The sequence below is a fragment of the Eubalaena glacialis genome, chromosome 1, assembly GCF_028564815.1.
Source record: "Eubalaena glacialis isolate mEubGla1 chromosome 1, mEubGla1.1.hap2.+ XY, whole genome shotgun sequence".
NCBI lineage: Eukaryota > Metazoa > Chordata > Mammalia > Artiodactyla > Balaenidae > Eubalaena > Eubalaena glacialis.
In genome coordinates, this window is record NC_083716.1 from 150,804,221 (window position 1) to 150,831,314 (window position 27,094).

At 33.5% G+C, this 27,094-nt stretch overlaps 1 protein-coding gene across 1 annotated transcript in view; it reads right to left on the minus strand.

Moving 5' to 3' along the window:
* Positions 1 to 27,094, minus strand: part of LRP1B (LDL receptor related protein 1B) — a gene marked incomplete at its 5' end in the record, with an annotated part of 1,521,642 nt that overhangs the window by 474,582 nt on the left and 1,019,966 nt on the right. Inside the window, 6 exons of the mRNA XM_061199746.1 lie at positions 4,573 to 4,944; positions 6,200 to 6,324; positions 6,617 to 6,768; positions 6,900 to 7,026; positions 21,827 to 21,956; positions 22,535 to 22,669. Of these exons, the coding sequence (XP_061055729.1) occupies positions 4,573 to 4,944; positions 6,200 to 6,324; positions 6,617 to 6,768; positions 6,900 to 7,026; positions 21,827 to 21,956; positions 22,535 to 22,669 (1,041 nt within the window). The remainder of the gene's footprint in view (positions 1 to 4,572; positions 4,945 to 6,199; positions 6,325 to 6,616; positions 6,769 to 6,899; positions 7,027 to 21,826; positions 21,957 to 22,534; positions 22,670 to 27,094) is intronic.

The window sequence follows — 27,094 nt, forward strand, 5'->3', positions numbered from 1 at the left end:
TGTGGTATATACATACAATAAAATATTATTCAGCCATAAAGAGGGGAATGAACTTCTGACACCTGCTACAATATGGATTAACCTTCAAAACATTATACTGAGTGAATTATGCCACACACAACAAAACATATATTGTATGAATCCACTTATATGAAATATATACAATAGCCAAATTCATAGAGAAAGAAAATAGATGAAAGATTACCAGAGAATACAGGGAGGGGGAATGGGGAGTAATTGCTTAAACAGGGTTTCTGTTTAAAGAGAGAAAAATGTTTTGGAGGGACTTCCCTGTGGCACAGTGGTTAAGAATCCACCTGCCAATGCAGGGGACACCGGTTTGAGCCCTGGTCCGGGAAGATCCCACATGCTGCAGAGCAACTAAGCCCATGTGCCACAACTACTGAGCCTGCGGTCTAGAGCCTGTGAGCCACAACTGCTGAGCCCACATGCTACAACTACTGAAGCCCGCATGCCTAGAGCCCGTGCTCCGCAACAAGAGAAGCCACTGCAATGAGAAGCCCACGCACCACAATGAAGAGTAGCCCCCACTTGCTGCAACTAGAGAAAGCCTGTGTGCAGCAAGGAAGACCCAATGCAGCCAATAAATAAATAGATTTATTTTAAAAGTTTTGGAAATAGACAGTGATGGCTGCACAATATCATGAATGTAATTGATGTCACTGAATTGTACAATTAAAAGTTGAAATGGCAAATGTTATGTTTTATATATTTTTTACCTAATTTTTAAAATTAATAATGTAATTATTAATATTGTAATATACTAATAATGTAGCATACCCAAAATTATTGAACTGTACACTTTTAATGAATGAGTTGTATGGTATGTACATTATATCTCAATGAAACTTTTTTTTCTTTAGTACTTCTTACCTTGGCAGACCAAATCCTTCAATATTGGACTTCTCTCTAGGACTCGATAGCCTCATCTCACACCATTCATGCCATGAAACCCATGTTCTAATCATACCAAATGATATGTCACTCCTTGTCTACCCTGTGCTTTTTCATGTCTTTATACTTAAAATTTTCTGAGCCTTTAGTCTAGAAGAGTAGTTTGTAATCTTTTTTGTTCTGAGGACTTTTACAGTCTTAAAAAGTATTGAAGACTCCAGCAAAATTTTTGTGTATGTGAGTTACGTCTATAGCTATTGTGTTAGAAATTTAAACTAAAAAATTTGTTTTGATATGTATTAATATATTTTAAAAAACAAAAATGAATTGACTGCATATTAATATAAATAACATCTACAAAAATAGCTGTATTTTTTTAAAATGAGAAGACAGCATTGTTTTATCATTTTATAAATTTGTTTACTGTCTGGATTACTAGAAGACAGCTGGATTCTCACATCTACTTCGTACAATCTGTTGTGTTGTTTTAGTTGAAATTTGTGAAGAAAATCCAGCTTCACACAGCAGTGAAGTTGGAAAAGGAAGGAGGGTTTTAATAGCCTTTTCAGATAATTCTGGATATGATTTTATACTACAACAACACAAGTGGTAGTTACTTAAAGGTTAGCTTCAGTGTGGAATCAGAAACCATAGTGATGAACTTTTCCTATTCTATTACATTAAAATTCATTGGTCTATCTTATACTCTGAATGGATCATTTACCCAGGCATGATTTTATCACGTCATTTGGAAAATATTGGTTCCCTGAGTTATGCATATCCTCCAAATGCTGACAATTTCAGCATGCAACACCTCCCCACCCCAAATCACTAGTAATATCACTACCCATCTCATCAGAAAAACCTTTAAGTGTTGGGAAGCTATCAGGCTAACTGTGGTGGATACAAGTCTTGAAAATTTTAATTTTTACTTGAAATCTTGATTTTTATTATTTGCAATAAATAATGTAGGTCATTTTCCTTGGAGTGACAGACTCATTGTATTTAGTCTGCCATACACCCAGGTTTGAATAACCATAGTTTGTCTGTTCCTCATTCTTTTAAGTAAAAAATGATATTCCTTAAAGAAAGCATAATCTCAAATAATGACAGAAATACATGGTATCCTTCAGGCAACTATACTTCAGAATGCATCAAAGTTCCTTATATGTATTTTATAATATCACACAGCATATTAAAGAGATGTGTATTGAAGGATTAATATTTAATAAAATTAATTATTTTACTTTTTCTTCAAGGACATTCTTAAGTGAAACTGGCTCTTTTTTTTTTTTTTCCTGCTATTAAGTGGCAGTGAAAAATACAATGACTACTAGTACTGTTTGGTGCCACTGTATTGATTAGTGCTAAGGTACCAGCAATTTAGCCACAATGGCTTTTGCACCATTGGTGCAAGTGTCAACACAGTGGAAAGGCAAATATCTAGTATTATTATGAAAATAATGTTGATCTCTTAGACTCCTTGAACATGTATTGGGAGACCCTAGGAACCACATTTGGGGACCACTGGTCTAAAATTCTTCCTCCACCTGGCTCAACAGACAGACTCCTATTGATCCCTTACATTTCCTCAACTCATCTCAGTGGCATCCTCTACGCTTCCCCAGAAAGATTATTTATTCTCTAGGCCTTGAGTGAGTATATTATAGATTCTAGTGAATTTCAGTGTCTGTTTACTCATAGTTTTCTTCTTAAACTATGGCTTCTAAAGGTCTATGGACTCATATTCATCTTTATACCCAGGGTACCTGACAAAGAATCTGGAGCACAGAAAATGAATAAGTTAGTTAATAGATTACAGATGCAACATAAGCACTTCCAACTCTGAATTGTGTCAGTCTAGGAAAATGGAGGGAGGACCAAAGAGAATTATAATGTAAACTTCATAGGGACATACCCAAAGAATCAGTAAGTCTCGAATATGTCTCAACTCTATGATCAGTACGGTTATAGTTGCATCTTCATATATATATACACACACACAGGGAAGCCAAAATGGCATGTGCTGGAATATACAAATTGTTATGAAATTATCAACAAGTATAGTAACCTAGAGAATAAAGAAACAAGAATGTGTATTTGTATATGCTTGAAAGTACACACTTGAACTGATTTGGAAAGGCTTTCAGGTTTGAATAGGCAAAAAGGATTGTGAGGATATTAAATATTGAAAGAACAAAATAAACTGTGACAGGCTTAGCATGGGATGGCAATGTACAATAGGGAGTTTGATGTGTTTTTCACATGAGTAAGCATATGAATAGATGCTGGATCTCACTAGCTATCAGGTAAATGTATATTAACATAAGTTGACTATTTTTACATATTAGTCATAAGCTAATAAAAATGATAAAATCACTGTCAAAAGTGTAGGAAAATGGATCTTTTTATAAACAGTTAATGAAAACATAAATTGATATGGTCTTTTTGGAGAAATTTGACCAGTTCTAAAAAAAATAAAATAAAACAATGATTGATTTTGCAATTCTATTTCTAGGATTCTATGCTAAAGAAATATTCACATGTGTGAAAAAACATATTTATGTGCACAAATGTTCACTGTGACATTGTAGGTAGTGATAAGACACCAAAAACAACCTAAATGATTGTCAGTGAGAAAATGGTTAAATAAATTAGTTTACTCTTAGTATAGGATAGATACAGGCTTTCAAAAGAATAAGATAGAGCCTTATCTTAAATAGCCTTAAAAGCTTTTTAAGATATATTGTAAGTGAAAAAAAGCAGGTGAATATTGTATCATTACATTTTTGTAATTACAAATGATACACATACCTAAAGAAAATTCTGGAGGCATGACAGCTGTCACTTACGAGTAAGTAAATGGAATTGATGTTGCAGGGATGAGGCAGAAACTTGAGTTAAAAATCCATATTACTTGAACATTTTATAATTTATGTATTATTTTGCAATTTTAAAAGTAATGAAAAAGACTGACCTCAGTATAGTGAAATTGGAAAAGTGAGGAATATATGGAAATCACATAGAGATAAAGAGAGAGATGCTGAATGAGGAATATGAAGATTGTCCCTGTAAAAGTTGGATGACAGGAAAGAGGTTTCTCTAAATTATTATACGTAGATAATTCACACAATATTATGTTTGAGTCCTGTAAAATATTAAAAGTATTGTCCTGTAGAATATTAAAAATATTTTTAAAATATTAGATTATTTCTTTAATAACATTTTCTCATCAAGACTGTCATATATATGCACACAAAAAAATCTGATACTTGAGAAAATAAAATTCGCTGAATATAATTAGGTAGATATTCTTAAAGATATAATATCACCCACTGGAAGAAAATAAAATTAGTAAGTTTTATACTGAAAAATTATTTTCCATGAATTTTAATACTTATTTATAAGAAACATTATAAAGGAATATACTGAATGTTCCATGATTAGAAGCTAATAATCATAATATTCACACTGTACATGCTAGCAGTTAATTACTTCTTTGACTTTTGGGGGTTTGGATGCTATAGTTTCACTCATTCTTGAATATAAACGCTAGGAAAATATAATTGCTACATGCAATTACCACTCTAATTTCTCTACTACTCCAAATAATACTCGTTTCCACCAAACTGTTTAAAAATAAATTGTTGTACTTACTTTCAACAATTACTTGTCTGTCTTCCCAGTTATCTTTAATAAGCTGTATATTTCCAAAGTGTGCATCACTGTAGAAGATTCGGTTGGTACCTTTTCTTCTTTGATTATAGTCAAAAGCCAAAGCTATGACATTCTTGAAATAATGTGGATTTTCATATGGCCTTATTGGTGAATTTAAATTGGTTTCATCAGAAAGATGTATACTTTTTAATATTGTTCTCCCTGAATACAGCAAATAGCCTTCATGCCTTAAGCAAGTAACTCCATCCTCTGCCAAATATCCATGGGCACAAGCACAAGTTCTCTGGGAATTTCCTCGATAAAGACAGAGTTGCTGACATCCCCCATTGTCCTTGGCACAAACATTGGTCCCTAGGGAGAAGAAAAAAGATACACACACACGTTTGTGTTTTTTCTTAGAAAAATATTAAAAATTTAATGTTGAATATTCTGGGTTATTTTATGCTTAATTTTTAGATTGGTCAGTATAAATCCAAACACTATAAAGTACTGCTATTTTTAATCACTTCAGTTTAAAACCTGGGATTTTTTATTTCAAAGATCACATTCTTCTGCTCCCCTGACCATCCAAAGAGAAGCATAAAAAATTTCCCTTAATCATCCAGTTAAGTGCATAACTCTTTTGAAACTTGATACTGAAATTACAATAGGTTGTATATATTGTAATCTTTGGTACAAGTAACTGATTCTCTCAAAACATGAACTGCATTTACCAAAGAAATATGCAGTACCTTAAACTCGGTGTCTATGAAGTATATAAGATATCAAAGAAATTTATGGCTCCAATGTGCCTACCTTCCTAAGTATATTGGGCATAAGTTTTTCACTCCAGTTTTGAGTGAAGATGTAACATGATATTAAGATTTCTACATCAGACTAATTCTCCTCTATGAATCCATCATCCTCTCCAAAATTATTATACCTTCCTTTGATGTCAAGAAAATTAATTACAATTTACTCTAATGGACATTTAAAATGAACATTATCTTAATGGAAGTGATATTAAAAAAAATCCTAATCATGTCATATCAGTTTCAAAACACATATTTTAAAGAAATGATGACTCTGGACTTATTTCACACTAATAGCAACCTTCTGGAGCCGTCATCACTTTATGTATTAAAATATAATCTGACATGAAAACAACCTTTTGGGCCAAGTAATGTGGCATATTTAGTTAGTTCTAAATAAAGTGTGTGACTATTAAAAAATATATATATATTATATATATATATAATCAAAAAAAACATTTTGGCTGCTGTTTACTCTCTAATATCCTAATTGTGCTTTGTATACTTCGTTGAATATGTATATTTATCAAGTGTTTCTATATTACTTAGTCTAAACCTATATTGAAGCCATACCAGGTATATAACATGTCCATATACATGCACTGTCCTAGGCAAAACTATCCATGAACTATTATATATTCATTTCATTAGGCTACTATATGATTTTTGTAGGAAATTAGATGTAAAAAAATAGGGTCTTGAGGTTTTGGACTCATATAAGAATTAATCCCTAACTTAAGTTTGATAAATAAATGTCAAAAAAAATAAGAGAAAGAAATAACATAAAACGTATTTATCATTACAAGAGTGCTGACCTTTCTCTCTTACTCGGTTAAAGATTTTAACCTCCTTCAGGTTGACTCCAAGGCCCGTTCTCATGGTTACGGTTTCTGTGGCATCATTCTTGTGGCCCCTTCTGATGGACCCGTTGGCATGTGCTCTGCCAAGAAATTGAACATACGTGATCAACAATCTTTAATCCAAATCAAGCCAGTTATTTAAGCTGAAGGTAACAGATGGCCCAGCAGAAGGGAAAGAAACCAACATTAGTCTGTGACATTGAAAGGGCTGAGCCTGGAATAGCAAGAGTGACTGCCTCTTCTGTGGAAATTACATGGTTTTGTGAGATCCTTTCTGTGACCTTGCTAAGGAATGGCTAATCCTACAAGGGTAAAGCAATTGGCACTAAAATAACATTTTGAGACTCAAATACTTATGAAAAAATAAATTACCTGTCAGACCAGTAGATGTAAGCCCCAAAGACTGCAACTGAAAACATATCCACATTGCTCCCTGAAAGCACCATCTCACGATTCCCGCCAGTCTCAAGGTCAATTCTTTCTATCTTGTCTGTACGAGCATCACACCAATACAATTTATTTTCCTAAGGTTGATTGAAAAGTAATATTACAAGCTGTTTTTGATTGTTTTATAAAGAAAATAAGAGAACACTAAAAGTAGACTAATGCAAGTTGGCAGTTAATGCACTTTTAATACTTAAGAAATCCAACAGACCTCATAGTCAATGGAGATGCCATTTGGCCATGCTATTCCCATGCTTACGAGGACAACCTTCTCTGAGCCATCTAAACGAGCCTTTCCAATGGATGGCATCTGTCCCCATTCAGTCCAGAACAAGTAGCTGAAATTAAATTGTAGATAAATGCAGATAAACACAAAACTGCATATTATTAATAACAACAGCAATACCATTCATACTAACAGAAAATAATACCATTTAAAAATCAATATATGTGTGTATTGTTTGCAATAAAATAATTTTTATTATTAAAAAAATTTAACCATTCATAGAAATCACAAGGAAGAATTTCCAAAATACCTTTTGTACACGCTGCTCCCTATCTGAAATGCTTTTTTTCAATCTACTTGCTTAATTCCTTCTGTTTTTTTAATATATCAAACATTTCCCTCAAGAAGCCTTTTGTGTTCTCTCTGATTATTGCACCATATACTCTGCTTCATAGCATGAATTAGAGTGGCAAATTTACACTTGTGTTTCTTTACAAAGTTACTTTTTATTAATATTTTTTGCTCCCATTAGACTTTAAGCTCAGTGAGGACAGTGATCATTTTTCTTATTCACTATTATACCTATAGTACTAGGTAATTTATGAATGTATACATGAATGCATTATAACTTTCAATTCTGTCCTCTTAGATTGCTAAATGGCTATGCAACTTTGAATTTTATAAATCATCTTGCGAAGGTATCTTAAAACATGAATTTATACAAAGCAGACATTCTTATTTTAGTAATCTTTTAACGTAATTTGGAAGGACTGTGGAAGAAAATAAAATATAGAAGAAAGAAAATCCATAGTATGCTGAAATATAACATGTCAAAAAATGAAATGTTAAAAAACAGAAGGTACATAATCCATGTTTCTTTCACCTATTCATTCAATAAATATAGTATTTATATTACAATACAGAAATTCATGCTTTCAGATAAATCAGATCTATTCTTTTGAAGTTATGCCCAGTGAAGTTTTATTCAGCTGTCAGATAACAGCAATGACTAAAGTTTAGAAAAATATGGCAATCATTGATTCATTCAGGTAAAAATGAGTGTGTATTCTGTGCATATTTGAATACATATATAACAGCAATCATACACAAGAAGAGAAAGTGAGACTGCATATAGGAAAAGCAAAGAAGACCTACATTCATATTTTGTATTATTTATCCATGAAAAATGATAAACTACATAAAATATGTATTTCCTTTATGCATATTGTTTTGATTTATTTTAAAAGTTGATTTTTTCCCCTGAAAATGCTGTACAAAATAAATGCATTGGACTTTTACACCCAGACAAATATGAGGTGTGGCTGGAATCCCAAGTATATTAATCCTGAAGAAACTTTCATTCATATTTACAAGCTCTATAAATCAAAAAGGGAAAACTTTGTAGCAAGAAATCCAACTAATATTGGTTAGATCTAGGTTGAAGCAGGCATGGAAATATCTATATTTCTATTAAAATTATGATTTTTAAATCTTTAAGGGACATTGCATTAAAAAATTATTAAAAATAAAAACACTGTTTTAACTGAGAGGTAAAATGTGTTGCTTCATTTAACTTTTCAAGGAGAAATTTTAGCATTACTAATGACATTAAAATGACAAGTCAGTCATTTGTTAAGATGACAGGGATGTTACACTGTGAAGGAGGCATTTTGGGAGCCAAGACAGACCTGCGCTTATTTATTCAATCTGATTCTTGTCATCTACTTTTAATACACTCCAGAGTTCAAATATGGAAGGCAATGGGTATAGTATACCTTTTATTTAATAGTAATCTTTCAAATGTACTAAATGACTAATAAAAATATTATACTGAGTGAGTAGGTCAAATCAGCCATTTAACATATTTAATTCTCACAACTTTGGAAATTGCAGTTCAGGAAGTTAATGATCCACAGTCACATGGCTGATAGGGGAACTGCACTCAGGCTTTACTTACCCAGGGCTATACCTTCTTCTCTATGCTGTCTCACCAAATAGAAATATAATACAACAATATAATAATCTTAAATCAAGTGATATTTTCCCCTAAGTATAAGGAATATAACAAAGATCTCCATACTTGAAAAACAAAACAAAACATGAAAAAGGTCTTAGTATTAAAAACAAGTCTCTTTCTTTTTTCCCCTAGTAGTTCCTATTTATTTGAAATTTGCAGTACTTCTAGGCAGGAGGCTTAGATGAATGGCAACAAAATTAGGAATAAAAAAATATTCAAAATAAAACTATCTTGAATACAGATTTTACTCAAATTTTCAGCAGTAATTTGACACACTGTCACAATATGTAAAGCCAAAGCTGACTGCAAGCATCACTTTTATGGCTAAAATATTTATCAACTTAATACAACTAAAAGATTCTACACTTGCCAAAATTAAGCAACATTTTATGATGGTCAGGCAAAGAATAATTTATTTGCTCCTTAAACTGAAATTGGAAGTAAAGAATTGAATAGAATTAGGTTAATCTAGCCCTGAAAATACTTTCCAAGGCTATCCCAGATCCAGAAATGTTCAAAATTGTCAAAATCAAATGCTGTATTGTATGATCGACATTTCTCTGGATAATAATCTGTTCTACACTGAAAATTCCCTTATTTACAGAAGCTTATAGTTACAGAATTTAAAAACACAAAATTTAAAAAAGACATTCAAAAGTGGTTTGAAGGATTATAGAAATACTATCAGAAATTATCATAGCACAAATATCCCTATTGTCTTAATTAGACACAGAAGTTCTTGGCAGGAACATGTGCAAAGAATACATATCACAAGCTAACTTCCAATTAATTATTGACATTTGGTTAATAGGTAGAAGACTCCATTTGGTAGTGTTGGAGTTTCCAAAGGCCTAGCATACACTTACTGGTCCCCAAAAGTTTTTAAACTTACCATATGACAACTGTACTGATGTCAGAATTAGTTTACACACAGGTGCTCTTATAAAGGAAAACAAATGTTTTTATGTCACAATTAGTCAGATTCAAGCTGAAAAATATACTTTCAATGTATTATAAATGTCCTTGAATAATTTCAAATAAATATTTTTGGGGAAATAAGGCCAACATGAAAACTAAGCTCCAAAGTTGGTGGGGAAAGAGTAAAGGAGTATGGGCAAGAAAGAGAAGAACGAACGTGTCTAAATTGTTAAAGAAATAGTATTAAATATGATTCTTATATTTTAAATATATGGACAATAGTGAAAAGCCACTAATTAGAATTAATCATTTTCTTTTAATTTGAGGTTTTTTTGACTGATAAACTGTTTCTCTGGAGCATAGATCTGGGTTGCAGTTTTTACGATAAATTTGCTATTTCTTCCTATCCTTTACCTAAGAGAGTATGAAATAGATACTTATCAGATATGCTAGAGAAAACCTGAAATAACCAAAAATTGCCATGCTGGCACAAAAATGAAGATCACATAATTCTCTTATGTAGGCAGTTGCCTTGGTTGAAAAGAGAATCAAGAATGTCATTGTGTCCTCTGCGAGAGTGGAGGTCAACAGTGTGTTAGTTTATCTGTAAAAATAACAAAAACAAAAAACAGAAGCCCTGTAGGCTTTTATATATATTATATACATATAATATATAGTTTATATATAAGGAATAGTAGCTTAGCAGTTTCACTAGAATCACTTAAAACACATATTAATTGAATACCTTGTAGGCCAACGTGTCAATGTCTCCATCTTCAGGCTAAAGCACAGGGAAAATAATATAGTACTGTCAAAAGTCTGAATACATTTCATGAATATGTGAATTGGCATCCTTCATCGCCTATGAGGAATACAGTGTATTCCTCTATTCCTGCGAGGGCTTCTTCACATTTCCTTTTTCTTCATTTCTGTGCAGTTTTTGTTTTGAGAAAGTATTACATGCCAATCCCAAATCACTTTTCAAGCCCTGAATTGTTTAGAGGCTCCTGCAATATAAAAAGAACTCAACCACAGATAGCAGAGCACTCTGCTAAAAGGAAGAGAGTCTAGAGACAGTAGAACCTTGAATACTACTTTCTAATTAATTTTTTTGTTTTTGACAGTGGTTCGGTGGATGATTCTCAAATGTATCCTTTCATTGTAGTCATGCACTTATTCAACAAATATTAATTAGGTACCTATTAAGTGCTAGGAACTGATAATATGAAATGAATTGGACTTAGTGACCCTTATGAAGGTCACTGTTTAATGGCAGAGGCAGATGGGTAAGTAAAGAATTACCTGAGAAAAATGCTACCAGCAATGCTTAAAACTTGCTAGTTGTAAGTCTCTATACGACATGAAAGTAGGGGCTTCAACACTGAAACTGTGGAAGTGCTGTGGTGAGAGAAGTTATTATTCCTACAAACAATTTCAGAAATAAACCTTTCCTTTGAAGCAGAATAAACATACAGCCCATCTGGGTTGTTCTCTCCTTACGTTTAAGCTTAAAAAATATTTTTAAGTTATCATTTGTTCTTCAGGCCTTGTTCTGGTTTTTGTTATTCTTAAGTTTTACATTAGATTCCTTCTTGACTCATTACTTTCCAATATGAAGTAATTATATAAAACAATTATTATGTGTGTACCCAGCCAACACTGGAGAAGTATGGAGAAAAAGGCTTTAGAAAGAAAATTTTCTTTGGCATCTGTAATTCCATAGCATGTTAGGCTTATTACCCCATATTATATTTTTAATTCCTTATTTTATGTATCTATTTACACCCTGCCTCCTTGCCCATCCTTTCAATAAATATGTACATATACATTTATGTGTACATATATGATATTAGTTTGCTATTTACATGGTTTAACAATGGTTTTCCTGAGTGGTCCATCTTTTATTTACTTTTGGTATTTTCAGTATATAATATTTGATGTTTCCCTATAATCTATGAATTTTCCTATGAAATATTTAACACTGAGATGCCTAGGGCCTAGACTCCTAGTGCTCATGAGTTGATTTGGAATTCTTAAAATATTATACAGAAAATTTTAATTTGTTTCATGAACCCCAAACCATCTTATATATCAGCCATATGCAACCTATCCTGGATATCCCACGTCGAAACACACTGAGGAGATTTCTATAGGCAAATAGAGAAAGGAATATCTTAAACTTCTCTTTTACCCTTTACCACATTTTTATTGGTCAAATCCCTTAAGAAATTAGGAAGAGGTCCTACAGTTTTGTGTGGCTATCGCTGGTCTCCATTCGACATAGCTTTGGTGGTCTGGACCAGGGGCTCCCTCTTACAATGGGAAGTGGCATGACCTTTCTGGGTTCTCTTTCTCCTCCACCAGTTCAGAGCTGCAATGATAGCCCAGGGCATTTTGATAATTTCTAGTCCTTCTTTTCTCGTTTTAGCGGGAGAGGTAAGGTCCAAGATTTATGTTTAGAGGCTAAGAAATGAGAATAAAGCATATTGGAAAAAAGTAGGTGAGACCTAACTATCTGAAAGAAGAGTGTCTACAGTAGAATTTTTTGGAAAATTCCTAATGAAAAATAGTATCGCACTTTTCGTTCATTTGTCCTTATAATCTGTTTGTATGCCTCTCTCAGAGACTTGTAGAAAAAGATGGCTGTGATTTGGGGAATAATTGTGGTATTTCTGAATTACTTGACCATCATGGTATATTAATATTATAAACTATCACCCTGATTCCACCACTATTTCTATTGCAAATCAAATTTAATTCCTTCTTTTTTATATGTTACCTCGTCTTCAGATGCAAAATACATTGATACTTTAAGAGACGGTGTTAAACTATGCTATACTTTTGCTATCTCAACAGATGTTAAACTGTCATTCAAGACCTTCTGTATATTATTGAGCATATTCCAAAAGCATATATGTATATATAGTCAACGAAAGACCATTTAACAATATGTACTTTTTGAACACCAAAATACCATGTAAAGCTGAATCTTTGCCATGGAAAGAAACACTTTTCAGAAAGTTATTTATGGTTGCAGAGATATAAAGCTAAATTAAGAGAGGCAATGTAGATCCTACTGCCTAACAAGAAAAAAAAAAAATCACAGAGTATTTGTGTTTCACTTAGAGATCGTACATCATGGGAGGTTAACCAACTTTTTCGGTATCATACTGTGACTTTCTATGCATCTTTTTTTTATTGTAGGTAGAAAATGACTTTTTAGCATAAAGAGAATTATTACATTTTAATTTTTTTAAAGAGAGTGAGGCCTTACCAAAAAAATAAAGAAGTCAACGGAGGGGAGAAACTGAATTTTCAAGCTGAACTAAATTCATATACACTTTCTATTTTGCATATGGCTACATGTTAAAAGACCTCAAGTCTCCATTGCTCAAAAACAGGCTTCATGCCCACTTTTCAAGGCACATTTATATCTTGGATTCAGCTAATTTACTCCATTATGGTTCACCTTTTCTCTTGGCAATACCACCTGCCATGTTTTAACATCAAACAGAATATTAAAATGCTGTACTTTATTCCTGTGATATGAATTTTGACACTTAAATGTCTATGTAATATTACCTGGAAATCAGTGTTTGATTTCCAGGTAAAAGTTATTCAAATTTTTACATAGAGTGGTCATTTATAAGCCCTTCCCCCCCACCCCGAACTCCTCAGTAAACATGTAGATAAGGTATTAGAAGACACATATCACTAATGTTTCCAAGCAGTAATAAACATTTCCTGAAAATAAACCTAATATTTGAAAAGGTATATCAATTCTTAACTATGAATCCTGAAAAATATCCATGTGACAATTAATATTGAAGAAAAGTTTTTAAGAAGTGGTGAAGACAGAGAAACAATATTTAAAATATTGTTATACATGTCAAAGATTTCTTGTTCTGTGGGATGAAATGTAAATCTTGTTTGGGGGGCTCAAAATTAATAAATCAAAAGTGCTTACTGAGATCCTCCGGCTAAGTCAGTGCTGAGCTCGGAGTCACAATGGAGAGAAATGGAAAACCTAAGAGACAGCTGGAGATAAGGAATGACAGGATTTACAGACAGATGGAAATAGGTGATGAAAACCTATGGAAAGTCTGAAGTAAGTTTCAATCTTGTCAGGATGAAAGAACCATGATAACACAAAAAGAGACGCCATGGTTAGGAAAGAAAGTCAGTAGATGAAAACTAGGAGGACATGGTAAGTTTCAGTGACAGTTGGATGTTCAAATAAATCATTTCTAAAGGAAATTGTAAATATAATTAAAGGAATGAAGATGAAATATTGGATGTAATGTAGTGATTAATGTCAGAAACATGAAAATATGTTTAAAAGATAAATATAGCAAGAGAGAAAATAGCATACAGAGCTTTAAGTGAGGAGAAAGATGCTCAGAAGAGAAATACAATGCTCAGAGGAAATACATGGAAGGGGTCAGAGAGAACAAGAAAACTCAGAGTTAAAGAAGGCAACAGAAAAAATAAACTCTTGAGTGGATAAATGGTGGAGAAATGTCAAGGAGAAGGCAAGGGGTGTGGAAAAAAAAATCTGAAAAACAAAATCTGGATTTGGCTATGGATAAATTTAGAAATTCCTGGAAAGAACTAAAGCTGAAAATTCATTTCAGAAGTTAAGTGAGGAGACATTTACTTCTATTCTAAGAAGTTGAGAAGTAAACGTGCAGAGAGAAATAAGACAGTATTTTTCTTTTCAAATAAGAGGGATCTGAGCCTATTTGAAAGCAAAGGGAAAGGCTTCATTGAAAGTAATAAGTTAAAGATGATCGAATAGAAAATAACAGTTACTGCAATGAGATGCCTGAGGAAATAGATGCCATCGTGTCCAGAATAAAACTGAAGTAGATTTAAGTAAGAAAAAACAAAACTTTCTCTGAGGTTATATGCACTTATTTCAAAACATTCACATTATGAATTTGTAGATTCCATTTTCCCTTACCATCACATAGTCACTCTATTACAATTAACCACCAAATCCATTTAACTGCTTTACTAATCTCTAACAATTTTGCCATCTTCTCCCTTCAAGCAGACATCCTTAGGGACTTTATGGCTCATGTTGTTGATCCTATGAACATCCCAGCTCCTGGATCCTCATCTTATCTCTTCCAGGGACCTTCATCTCTCTTTTGCCTCTGCCTTACATTACTCTGATCTCCTGTTCTTGGTCTCCCTCCATTTCATCACTAATTTCTAGACCTCACCTCCTGATTAACAACTCATAGTTATTCCCTTACAGTTGCCAACTTTGAATCTGTCACCACCTGCTCCTTGTTTGGCCCATTTTTCCCCATTATTTTGCTACTGCTAAGTTGCTGAGCACTATTACTCAAGGTCATATAAATACCCCATTAGATTCTAGAAACCCATTCCAGCTGGACTCATGTTGCTTGGAATCCTTTTATTCATATTGTACTTATTCATATTCTATTCATCACAATAGTTTCACCAAAATTTACTTATTCATTTAAAGCTGCTAACTCTACTCATATCATCTATGAGTTTCTTCAATTTCACTAATTTTAACCGCTAAAATATATTCTATTGCTATACTCTATCTCTTTCACTTCATCTCCAAAAATAGAAGAGAACTTTCCCTAATTTAATCCTCCCATTTAAATTTACCTCATTTAATCTTCCCAATAACCAAAAAGGATATAAGCGTTTGAGATCAAGATACTTCAAAAGATCCCAAAGGTAGGAAATGTCCAAGCTGGGCTTCCAAACCATAGTGGACACTGTTGGTGCTGCACTTAGACATCCTCAGATCTTGTTTCCTATTTCTATGTACTCCAGTGCCCAGCTCCTGTGTCCTTTTGTTTTCAGTAGCTCACATAGCCAACTTTCTTCAGAGGACAGCTACTAGAATCTCTTCTTTCACAAGTAGTGCTGAGAGCCAGAAATCTTGGGAGTGTATGTCTCCCCAGGGTTGTTGCCCTTATCCAATGAATAATTGGGTGGGAGTTCAAAGTCAAGCTCCCTTGCTAAGTGAGGTTTACCCTCCAAAGCTTTCCAAGGCATGTCTGAGGTCTGGACTTTGCTCACAGTTGAACCTTTGCTTGGTCCCTTCTCATTCCAGGATCTGTTTTTTTAGAGATACCTGATTTTTTACAACTATTTATTTATTTATTTATTTATTTATGGCTGTGTTGGGTCTTTGTTGCTGCGCGCAGGCTTTCTCTAGTGCAGCAAGCAGGGGCTACTCTTCGTTGTGGTGCGCGGGTGTCTCATTGCGGTGGCTTCTCTTGTTGTGGAGCACGGGCTCTAGGCACACGGGCTTCAGTAATTGTGGCACACGCGCTCAGTAGTTGTGGCTCACGGACTCTTTAAGAGTGCAGGCTCAGTAGCTGTGGTGCACAGGCTTAGTTGCTCCATGGCATGTGGGATCTTCCTGGACCAGGGATCAAACCCGTGTTCCCTGAACTGGCAGGCAGATTCTTAACCACTGCGCCACCAGGGAAGTCCCGAGATACCAGATTTAAGATGCAAATCTTATCTATCTGCTATCTGTCCTCCATTCTTCCTGTTCCATTCTATTGCTTCTTCCTTGACAAGGTTCCTCCTACACTCCTTGGAATCTGTCTCCTCTTTACATGCATTTTCTTCCACCCCTCTGCCTATGAATATGTGCCCATACCCCCTGACCCCATACTAAGAAAAACTTTCTGTGTGCTCTACTACCTTCTCAATAAACTTTCTACTTTTTCCTCTTTTCCTTCATTGTCAAAGTTTCTGTCACTGTAGTCTAAATATGCTGGCTCTACTTTCTAATTATCTTTCACTTATTAATTCTTTATATTTGGCTTCTGCTCTTGCCAGTATCCTGAAATTCATTACAATTAAAAATGTCATCCTGATCATCAATTGCATGTTCTGTTTTCTGCTTTTCTCTCTCCTAATCTCTTTCCTGTGGGCACATTCTTCTTCCTAAAACTCTTCCATTGATTTCTATGATACAGTGATTTTCTGAGGACTTGAAATGGCTTTTTTCCTCTTTATTTCTTTTGCCTTCTTGTTAATTTTCTTTTTTCTCCTCTTAATCATATTATCTCCTAACTGCAAACATTCTTCATTTTTGTCCTTAGACTTCTTTTTCCTTGGATAATTTCATCTACTACCATGATTTATTGAAGAGCCTGAACTCTGTTGGAATAAGTAGGAATAACTTTATACTTATCTAACTCCTGATTCTATTTATACTCTACTAAATATCTCTTCTCCAGAATTTGCTATCTCAGGAAGAATCAATGACCTCCAAGAGAATTCTATTTAAAAACAGAATGATATTGTTAAGATTCACTCTCTTGCAAAAAAGACTAGATCTTTCTAAATCCAAACTTAAATCTCATATATCTATTTTAAAATCTTCCCTCTTTCCAACTTTGATCTGACTCCTTGTGGCCTGAGGACTTGCCATGAAGAAGTCACACAGTTTTTCCATTTACTGCTCTTTTCTATTTATTTTAGTCTCCCACTCATATATTTGCCTCCAACTCTCTCCATTTCTTGGTTTGAGGGCTGAGAAAGAACCCTTCCCCCTCCTCCATAACACTCTCCCTGGGATAATAAAGAACCATTTCTAAGAATTCCTTAATTTAAAGACTGCTACAACTTCAATAAACTCTCATTATACTTCTGATCTCTGCTTATGTGGATTGTTTGGGGCCAGAGGGAAGGGTTAGGAGAGAGGGTCCAGGACCAGTTTATGTTTCACTTGGTAAACTGGGGACGGAGTTTTAAAACGTGGGGAATCCCATTGCCAATTTTATGGTCCCAACTTATCTTCCAGCTACATTACCTACCCTTCCCTAAATGTACCTTATATACTTTTGTTCTTGGCAATGGCCTTTGCTTTGCCACTACCAATTTTTTAATTATTCTACTTCTTCTTCATATAAAATATTCCCACTCCATCTCAGAAACCTTTCTCCTTCAAGTTTCCTCAATAAATACTCTCCTAATCACCACCACTGCTGCTACTACCCTCACTTTTACTATCCATCTACTCTAATCATATGCTATCTCCTTTTTCTGAAAATTTAATGTAATTTTATAATAGCTGTATGAAAATTTTCACTTTAACATGAAATTTAGATATGAGATTTAAGCTTGAGTTATACCAATCTAGTGTTTTTATGCCCCCCAAATTAGTCTTACTTTACATTATGAGACTATTTAACTGAAGTTTTGTACTTGTTTAAACTAAGAGTTTAAACAGAAAACTTGTTGTGAACAGAAGCTACATCTTATTTATACCATCATACTTTACAGTGTCCACTTGTGTCTTTCACATAGCCAGTAGTCCTATTTTGTCAAGATGTACTGAATTAAAGGCTGAGGAGGAGACGGAGATGTCCTTACGTGACCTGGTTCCCAGTGCGTAGCACTCGAGGAGTGTTCATTGAATAAACTGACAAAAAAGTGAAGTACATGTGGGTTTCTTTGCCTGATGTCCTCAATCATCCTAGAGAGAAGTTAAGTATAGTTATATGCTAAGATGACTGTACAAAAGATACTTAAGAAGGTCTGGAATAACAACTTGAGGGCATAGACTAGGTTTTAATAGAATGCAAAAGAAAACTACCGATCGACTAGTTAGCAGCAAGAGGCCTGTTAAATTGAACTGCATGAATCGATAATAGGCCAGGCACAAGATGTTCTCTACAATCAAATGAAGTGTTGGACTTATTATAAATATGACGGGAATAAATTCTTTATGCAAAACAAACCCATTTCCTACATATCTATGATATTTCATAACATTCAAATTATATTTGTTCCTACCATCAGAATAATTATTCATAGTCCAGCAATTGATCATTTTTTTTTCCATTGAGGGAATAATGATTTATTGCTTAATTATAAAGTACAAATGAAAAAGAGATTTAAAAAATATCACATTAGAAGAGGACATTTTTATATTCAAATTTACAGGTATGATGTGGACACACTAAACTGAGTCATGTGTTTTGTTCTTGGAACTAAACAAAATTATACCTTCCCTCAACATTCTTAATATGTACTGGCAAGTGTCCATGGGCATGCAGTGGTAGGTAAGAGAATGTACGGGGGAAGTCAGACCCAACTCAAAAATTTTTTTAAACTTTTCCTAATTTTCCTAATTTCCTAATTTTAAAATTTTTCCTAATTTTCTTTCCCAGCATTTTCTCATTATTGTTTATTCTCTCATTATAGCTCTAATCTTTACATTTTTATTATAATTTTATGCTAAAACTGTTAAAACTGTTTTCTTATATGCTTGATATTTTTGGTTATTAATTTCTGTAATGCTTAACACTATATATATGTGTGTATGTATATGTAAACATGTTACATGTTACATAACACACACACATACATACACACATAATATAGCATAATCTTTGGAGTTTAGAAAAACCTAACTCTCCCACATATCATGTTAATGATAGAGTAATATATTTTAAATCGCTGACTCAGTTTCCTTATCTGCTAAATGGAGGAAATAACACCACTCTAGGTTTGTTGTAAGCTTTTAAGCAGAATGAAAGGGGACCCACTGGTGAGTTCTGAGCAAAGCAGTAACAGCTACTTACATTTTGGAAGGATCATTAGGCCACTACATGAAGAATAGACTGTAGGAATACCAAGGTAGAAGATGGTAAACCACAATCCAGAAATGTCAGCAAGAATGACAACGACTCAGACTAGGGTGGTAGCATTGAAAATTGTGAGAAGTAGGTAAAGCATAAATGTAGTTTGAAGCCAAAGGTAACAGAATTCCTGGTATATTGAACATAGGATATGTGAGAGAGATACCAAAGATGTCATATTGTCTCTTCGAAATTCATCTCAAATCATCCCTAGTACTAATAGAAATTCAGTTTGTTCAGATATTCAGAGTATACTATTTGGTCTGGGACCTTATCCTAGCCCAGGTGATGAAACATAACTTGTCTAAATATGTCAAGATATTCTCTTCCCTTTGGCTATTGACTGATCTAAGGATGGGCATGTAACCCATTTCTGGCTAAGAAAAAAACAAAGGGATTAACACAAAGACCTTTCTCTTCCCAAATAAAACAATAGAGTCTAGCAAGAAAAAGGTTTTCTACTATCCCCTTCTCTTTCCTTAGGTGTAAACATACTCTCTGAGGATATATCAAGTGCGCTCTAACAATGGGGCCTTAACATCAAGCATAAGACAAAATATAACCTAGTAAAGGTGGTAGTTGAAAAGGGAGAAAGAAAATCTATAGATTTAACATATTCTAGTTAAATTTTAATTTGCATCCAAGAGCAATCCTAACCAATGCAGCTTTTCCATTTTTATATTGTAATCTTAGTTTTAGCTTGAAGCATGACAAATTTGTTGGCATTATTTTTCTCTCTTATATTAACCTTCTTTGTTTCCTCTTTCACTGTACTGATAGTATGACTTAATTTTATAGCATTTGTCAAGCAAGTGAAGACAGTAATGACACTGGAAAAAGCACATACAACATATAACAAATAGGAAAGAATGTAGATTTTCGTGAGAGTTGATTTGATGTTTTACATAGATTGACTTCATCCTAAATCAGTGTTCCTTATACTTGTTTATCTAATACACCTTTGTGTGACCACCATGGCTTCACTTTTTTCCACTCCAAAATACACAGGAGTTTTATTAACATAAAAAAAAAAACCACTTTAAAAAAACCTCTAAAATAAAGTAATAATAGCAATGCAAGAAACACATTAGTGAGGAGTAATATAAAATTTTATAATAGGACTGCTTTTTTATTATTGTATCAGTCAACAACTTATTCCTTACCAACCACTGTACCAAGCTCTGAGGATAGAGAAATAAACCAAACACACATGGCTCTTCTCATCGAGTTTTACTAAAGAATACAGACATTACCCAGTCCAGTGAAAAACAGTGCATAGTACAGTAAAGCAAATAAATATAAATAAGCAAATATAATTTATAAAAATGAAAGTACTGGGTGCTTTGGTGTCATATAACAGAATGTCTGTTTGCAAAACCAGGAAAAGATAAATAAAATTTATCAAGGTGAAAGTAAGAAGGAGAACATTGCAGGTAAAGGGAAGAAGCTGTTCAAAGACTGAGAGTGGAAGAGAATAGGAAATATTTGAAAACATTTCAAAAAACTAAGAAGTTCAACAGAGACTGAGATAGCAAAGAGGCAGGAGCAGGAGTTTGAGGCTGAAAATGTACATAGGGCCTGATTAAGAAGAATCATAACAGAAATTTTGGACTCTGGTGAGGTTAGAAGATCAATCGGGAAGTTATTGCAGGGGTATCTGTGTAGCGCAAAAACAGATTTAATCAGGGTGGAGGTAGTGAAGATGGAGAATGGTAGATTGATAATATCTGGAAGAAAAAATTCAGCAGAATTTGGTGTCAGCTTGAATTCATTTCAATGTTAGATATGTACAGTTTGGGTGTCCAAATGGAAAAACGGTACTGTCAAGAAGACAGGTAGACATACTTATCTGGATCTCAAGAAGAAGAAGAAGGAAAAAAAAAAAAAAAAAAGCTTGGGATGAACATGTTGATATGGCAATTATAGATACATAAATGGAAATTGAAGCTTTAGAAATATTGGAGAACGAGTTTGGCTATCAAATGGTTCTTTCATTCATTCGGCAAAAAATTGAGTACCTAATATGTAAACAGTTCTAGGGCAGAACTTTAAATTTGATAATCTAGAAAAATGTTGGTGTATCATTTGGATTTACACACACATTAAAGAACGGTATAATAAATATGAACCCATCAAATATGTACTGAAATATACATGACAAAGTGAAAATAAACTTTTCCTTCTGCTTAGGTAAGATATTTTTGAGATTTGTTTCAGACATTATGACTAAAAATAAATATTAATATCAATTTCTGGATTTTTCTTTTAACGAAATTTAAGTCACTTAAAACCCCCAAAATATATGTAAACGTTAAATTTACCCTTTTTCTGGGTGCACAGCTATAGATCTTGGTTGATCCAGGCCTTGGGAAATAATTACATAACGAAAAGAGCCACTGAGTCTTGCAACTTCAATTAAGTTGAAACCATGATCCGTCCAATATATGTTACCTAGAAGAAATACAAACATGTTTATAATACAATTATGAGAAAAACTTATTTATTAATTCAGTGAAAATTAACTTTCTGAGCATTCACATGACTATTAAGAAATCATTTACTTCCTATATTCTTTTTTAATATGTGCAGTTCCTAAGCAGAAAGGTATAAATAAACTAATATGCAAATACTTCTTAATCTCACATGTCTATGGTTTAAACCATATAATGATACATTTATATGTTAAAAATAAATTGAAATTTCTCTCACCTGAGGAAGGGCTCTATTTTCATTTTCTACTGGCTTCAGGCAAAAGAGAACCTCTAACACTTTTGTTTACCAGCCTAGTGGGGATCTCAGGAGATCTGGGCAAAGTTAATACTACATAATCTACTTCAACATAAAAACACTTATCCAAAGGCTCAAAAGCATTAGAAAGAGTGAAGCCAAAAGCAAAAGAGGCTATTTACCCCTGTGGCTAGAAGTACGAAAAAAACCTGTTATGAGTCAGAAACAGCATTTTTATGAAGCAGATTGAGACACTAACAATATAGGTGTGAAACAAAAACAGAGAAAGCCATGGATGATACCAGCAATCCAGTCAATAGCTATCCCTTCCACTCTTCCCAAGCCATTGGTGATGATATCTTCTTTCCAAGTCTGATCTCTTTTAGCTCGGCTAATTTTATTGAAGCCCATGTCTGTCCAGTAGATGGTATCATTTTCTATGGATAAAACAGAAAGAAAAAAAAACATACACAAACACACTATAAAAGGTATCGATATATACGTATTAGGAGCACATTGCATCAGCATTTTGGGGGTTATCATCCTGGGTGTGCTGGAGTATAAGTGTTCTTCAGGAAAATTTACTAATAAAAATGGTAAGAAAGATATTAAAACCACATGAGAGAACCTAGTCAAATGTTTTAAAGCATTTTTGAAATATATGTGGAAATAGTCTATCACATCCTTTTTTTTTTCCTTCATTTTCCTATTCATTTTAACTCAATAAATACTTATCCCCCATGAATTTGCAATCTTGATATCAAACCAAATTATTTTGGACTACAGTTTTTCTTTTAACATCTATTCTTATGTCTGAGTTCTCTACATATAAAGAGAATACTACTGGGGATAATCAACAAATTCTCAAAGTAGAGAGAGAATGGAAAGAAACATAAGGGCATTTTAAATATATCAAGGGTGTTTTATGTATAAGGTCATTCAAAATGTATAAAGCCTTAAAAATACCTTATCAACTAATTATTCCTTCTGAGGTACTAGTTTCCCAAATGTCAACTACAAACCCTGTGCATTCTTTTTCAAACTCTCTTTGTACAAATGGGCTTACGAATACTTGAAGAATGGCTCTATGCTATCATAGAGTCTTTAAATAATAGTGCTTTTTGAATATTTGAATGAAAAGTGTGCCTAAAGACTATAAATGAAATATATGTGCATGCATATTCATAAAGGGTAGCAATTATAGATCAATGATGTTAAATACAGCCACTAGAAAGACACTGGGGACAAATCATTAAATAATAAATTTGCCACCAACTAAGTAAGTGTTTGTGTTGTGACCTACATGGCCATTTGAAGAACAAATCCTTTAAGACCAATATAATTTCCATCTGGCACAGAGACTATGGAAATAAAAAAAAATCAATTAGCATAATAAAGCCATTTATCAGTAAGTTTGGGGATTCTGTTTCAAATGAAATATAGTCTAAATTCTACTACCTGTCTGGGGAAGAATTCCAAATAGCCCCTGTTGCCAACAACGGTTAAGTCAGATACACACTTGCGTGAATCAGAGCAGAGATACCATTTTCATATATATATCTGGAAAGCAAGGACTTGTTTCATTTTTCCAATTTTGTCAAACTATCAGTTGATATGTTTTCATGATTGAAAGAGTGAATCAATCAACAAAAATAAGCATCATTTTTGTATAAATATTAAGTATTATATGAAGAGTCCTATTCTCTTCTGCTAACATTAGATCCATATATCCAGCTGCCTACATTGTATCTCCACTTGTATGTAAGAAAAGGCAATCTTGATTGCAAAAGACAAATTTTGGATTTCTGCCTGAAACGTACTTCTCTCTCTGTCTTCCATATGGCAGCTCCCCATGCCATGGTGGTATGATGGAAGGCACCTCCATCCTTTGTTTCTTGGGCTAAAATCCTCATATTGTCCTTGATCACTTTTCCTCACACTTCACATCTAATCCATCACCAACTACTCTCATCTTCAACCTATAACCAAATATTTTGGCTCTTTTTATTCTTCTTTCAAATCAGATCCGTCATCCCACCACTTCTCACACTCTCTACTTATAACATAATCCAACCCATTATTAACTCTTGTCTGAAGTATTGCAATAACCTCTAACTTAGTTCCAGCTTCCACTTTTGCCTCAGGACTCCCTTTCCTCATGAGCCTTTTCTGTACTGAGGGTCCACTGTCGCCCTATTAAAAAGTAAATAAGATAATTTCTCTCCACTCAAACTTTCTAATCATTTTCCATCTCATCCAATGTAAAAGTAAAGTTCCTTCCCAAGACCTTCAAGATCTACCCACATCCTTCAAGTCTCTTTCACCTACTATCCTTCTACTCTCCCCGCTCTAGTAATAAGACCTTCCTCGTCCTAAAACAAACCAAATGCTGTTCAGTCTAAGGTTCTTTACATCACTTTTCCTTCTGCTTGGAATGTTCTTTTCCCAGCTATCTGCACAGCTCTGTCTTAGCTCAAATATTCCTTCTTACTGAAACTTAACCTGACTACTCTCCACAGAAATTATTTCCTTGCCATGCTCCATTTCCCTTACAAACCTATTTTTCTCTGTAGCATTTATTACTGTCAAACACATTACATATTTATTGGTTTGTTTAGTGTCTGTATTGTCTCACAGAAATATAATCTCTTTGAGGGCCGGGACTTAATTTTGCTCAATGCCTGATCCCTGGCACCTAGAGTAGTGCCTGGTACATAGTAAGCTCAAAGTAAACATCTGGTGAATAAGTGAATGAATGTGGTGTGCTGTACAAAGACTGGTTGGGAGGGTATACAAGGAAGACAAAGCTCTTACAGTGAGAAACTTTATAAGCTAATTAAGGAACAGAAGGTATGCACATGAAAAATGACTAACAATTCACAATAGTGTAGCAGGAGCAGCATATAAGTAGTAAAGACAAGCATTTTTATGAGTTCAAAGAAGACACTAACAACAGTCTTCACAAGTATTAGAAAAAAGGACAATAAATATTTATGTGACCCTTTTCTATTTCTCTCTAATAGCTTTGCCAGTTCTGCAAAATTTTATTTAGTATAATTAGGAAGCATTTTTTTCTCACATATGCCACTACATCTTGCACATACTTTTATTATCATATTGAGCTGAAATTGCATCTTTACATTTCTTCTTAGAAATTGACTGTGAGATATATCATAGGTAGGGACTACAATAGACCCAACATTTACCAAGGCAGTCACAAGTGCAGTAGACATTTCATGAATATTCACTATGTGAATAATAGAGTAATTTGTAATGCTGAGGCTATCTCTCCATGGTCAAATCCACTAGATTACAGCACTGAAGGAACAGAGATGTTTCCTTATATTCTTTTATTACTTATATTTGGGATATTAGCAAGCAAATCAATCATGTAGTGGTGCATTAAGGAGGACCAAGAGGATAGAATAATTAAATCACTTATTCTCATCCAGATCTCCTTTCCTTATTTTTCACATATACATTGCACACCTCCACACTCTAAATGGAATAAGTTCACTAAGATATAAGAATATGTCTTCTAATATCTGGGAATATCTGTAAAATATACATAAGGTAGGTCAAGAGTGTTTTCATTGTAATAGAATAAGGTGGAAAGATGATAAAATTTTACAACAAACCTTAAAGATACAAAGTGGAAATACATATAAAGACAGAAAGGGAAGAAAGACTATCATAACTGTGTTCTGACACTGATTCCAAAATATGATTTTTTTAACTTTAATTATCCCCATTCAACAGATACTTACATAATACTTAGTGCGTGCTAAGCATCCATATAGGCATAGGAGTACAGTGTTGAACATGACAGTCCCTGAAATCGTAGATTTTACTTCTGGAGTTGAATTTAAAATAAACTATCCTAAGACATATGACAATAAGTAACATATAATATAATTATAAATTATGTACCTATTTTGGACACTCAGATTGTGTTCAATTTCTGGCTATTATGAACAATGATATGAACATTCTCATCCGTGTCTTATAGAGGACATACAGTGTCACTTCTGTTGGGTACATAAACAGAGGTAGAATTGCTGAGTCATAGGATGGCTTTAGTAGATAGGGCTTATTTTAATACATTAATACATTAATTAATTATCTGAAACAATTTTCCCCGAAATTATAATCTACACTATAGACCTTCTACAACTACTGTTGAACTCCACCACCCTCTTCATATCTGGCTGATTCAACCATGAAGACCTCCTACTACAGAAGAACATGCAAGAAATTCTAGATTCTCTTATTTCCAGGAACTAGCCACCATGCTTATTTACCTTGGTTCATAGTGTTTACCTTGTTAGATAAAAAAAAGCAAATGACTAGAGTAGTATGCTTAGTGAAATAAGTCAGAGAAATACAAATACTCTGTGTTATCATTTAAATATGGAATCTAAAAAATAAAACAAAAGAATGTATATAGCAAAACAGAAATGGACTCACAGATATAGAAAACAAACTAGTGGATACCAGTGGCAAGAGGAAAGTGGGGAGGGGCAAGATAGAGGTATGGGATTAAGAGATAAGAAACTACTATGTATAAAATAGATTAGTAACAGGATATATTATACAGCACAGGGAATTATAGCCACTATTTTGTAATAACTTTACATGGAGTATGATTTATAGAAATATTGAATCACTATGTTATCTATCTGAAACTAACATAATATTGTAAGTCAACTATGCATCAATAATAAATAAATAAATAAAAATATGTAACTAAATGGGCACAGCTGTATTCCAATAAAATTTTATTTACAAAAAAAAAATTACTTAAGGACAATTCCAAAGTACTAAAATTTACAAATTTGACTAGCTCAATTTATCTACTCAGT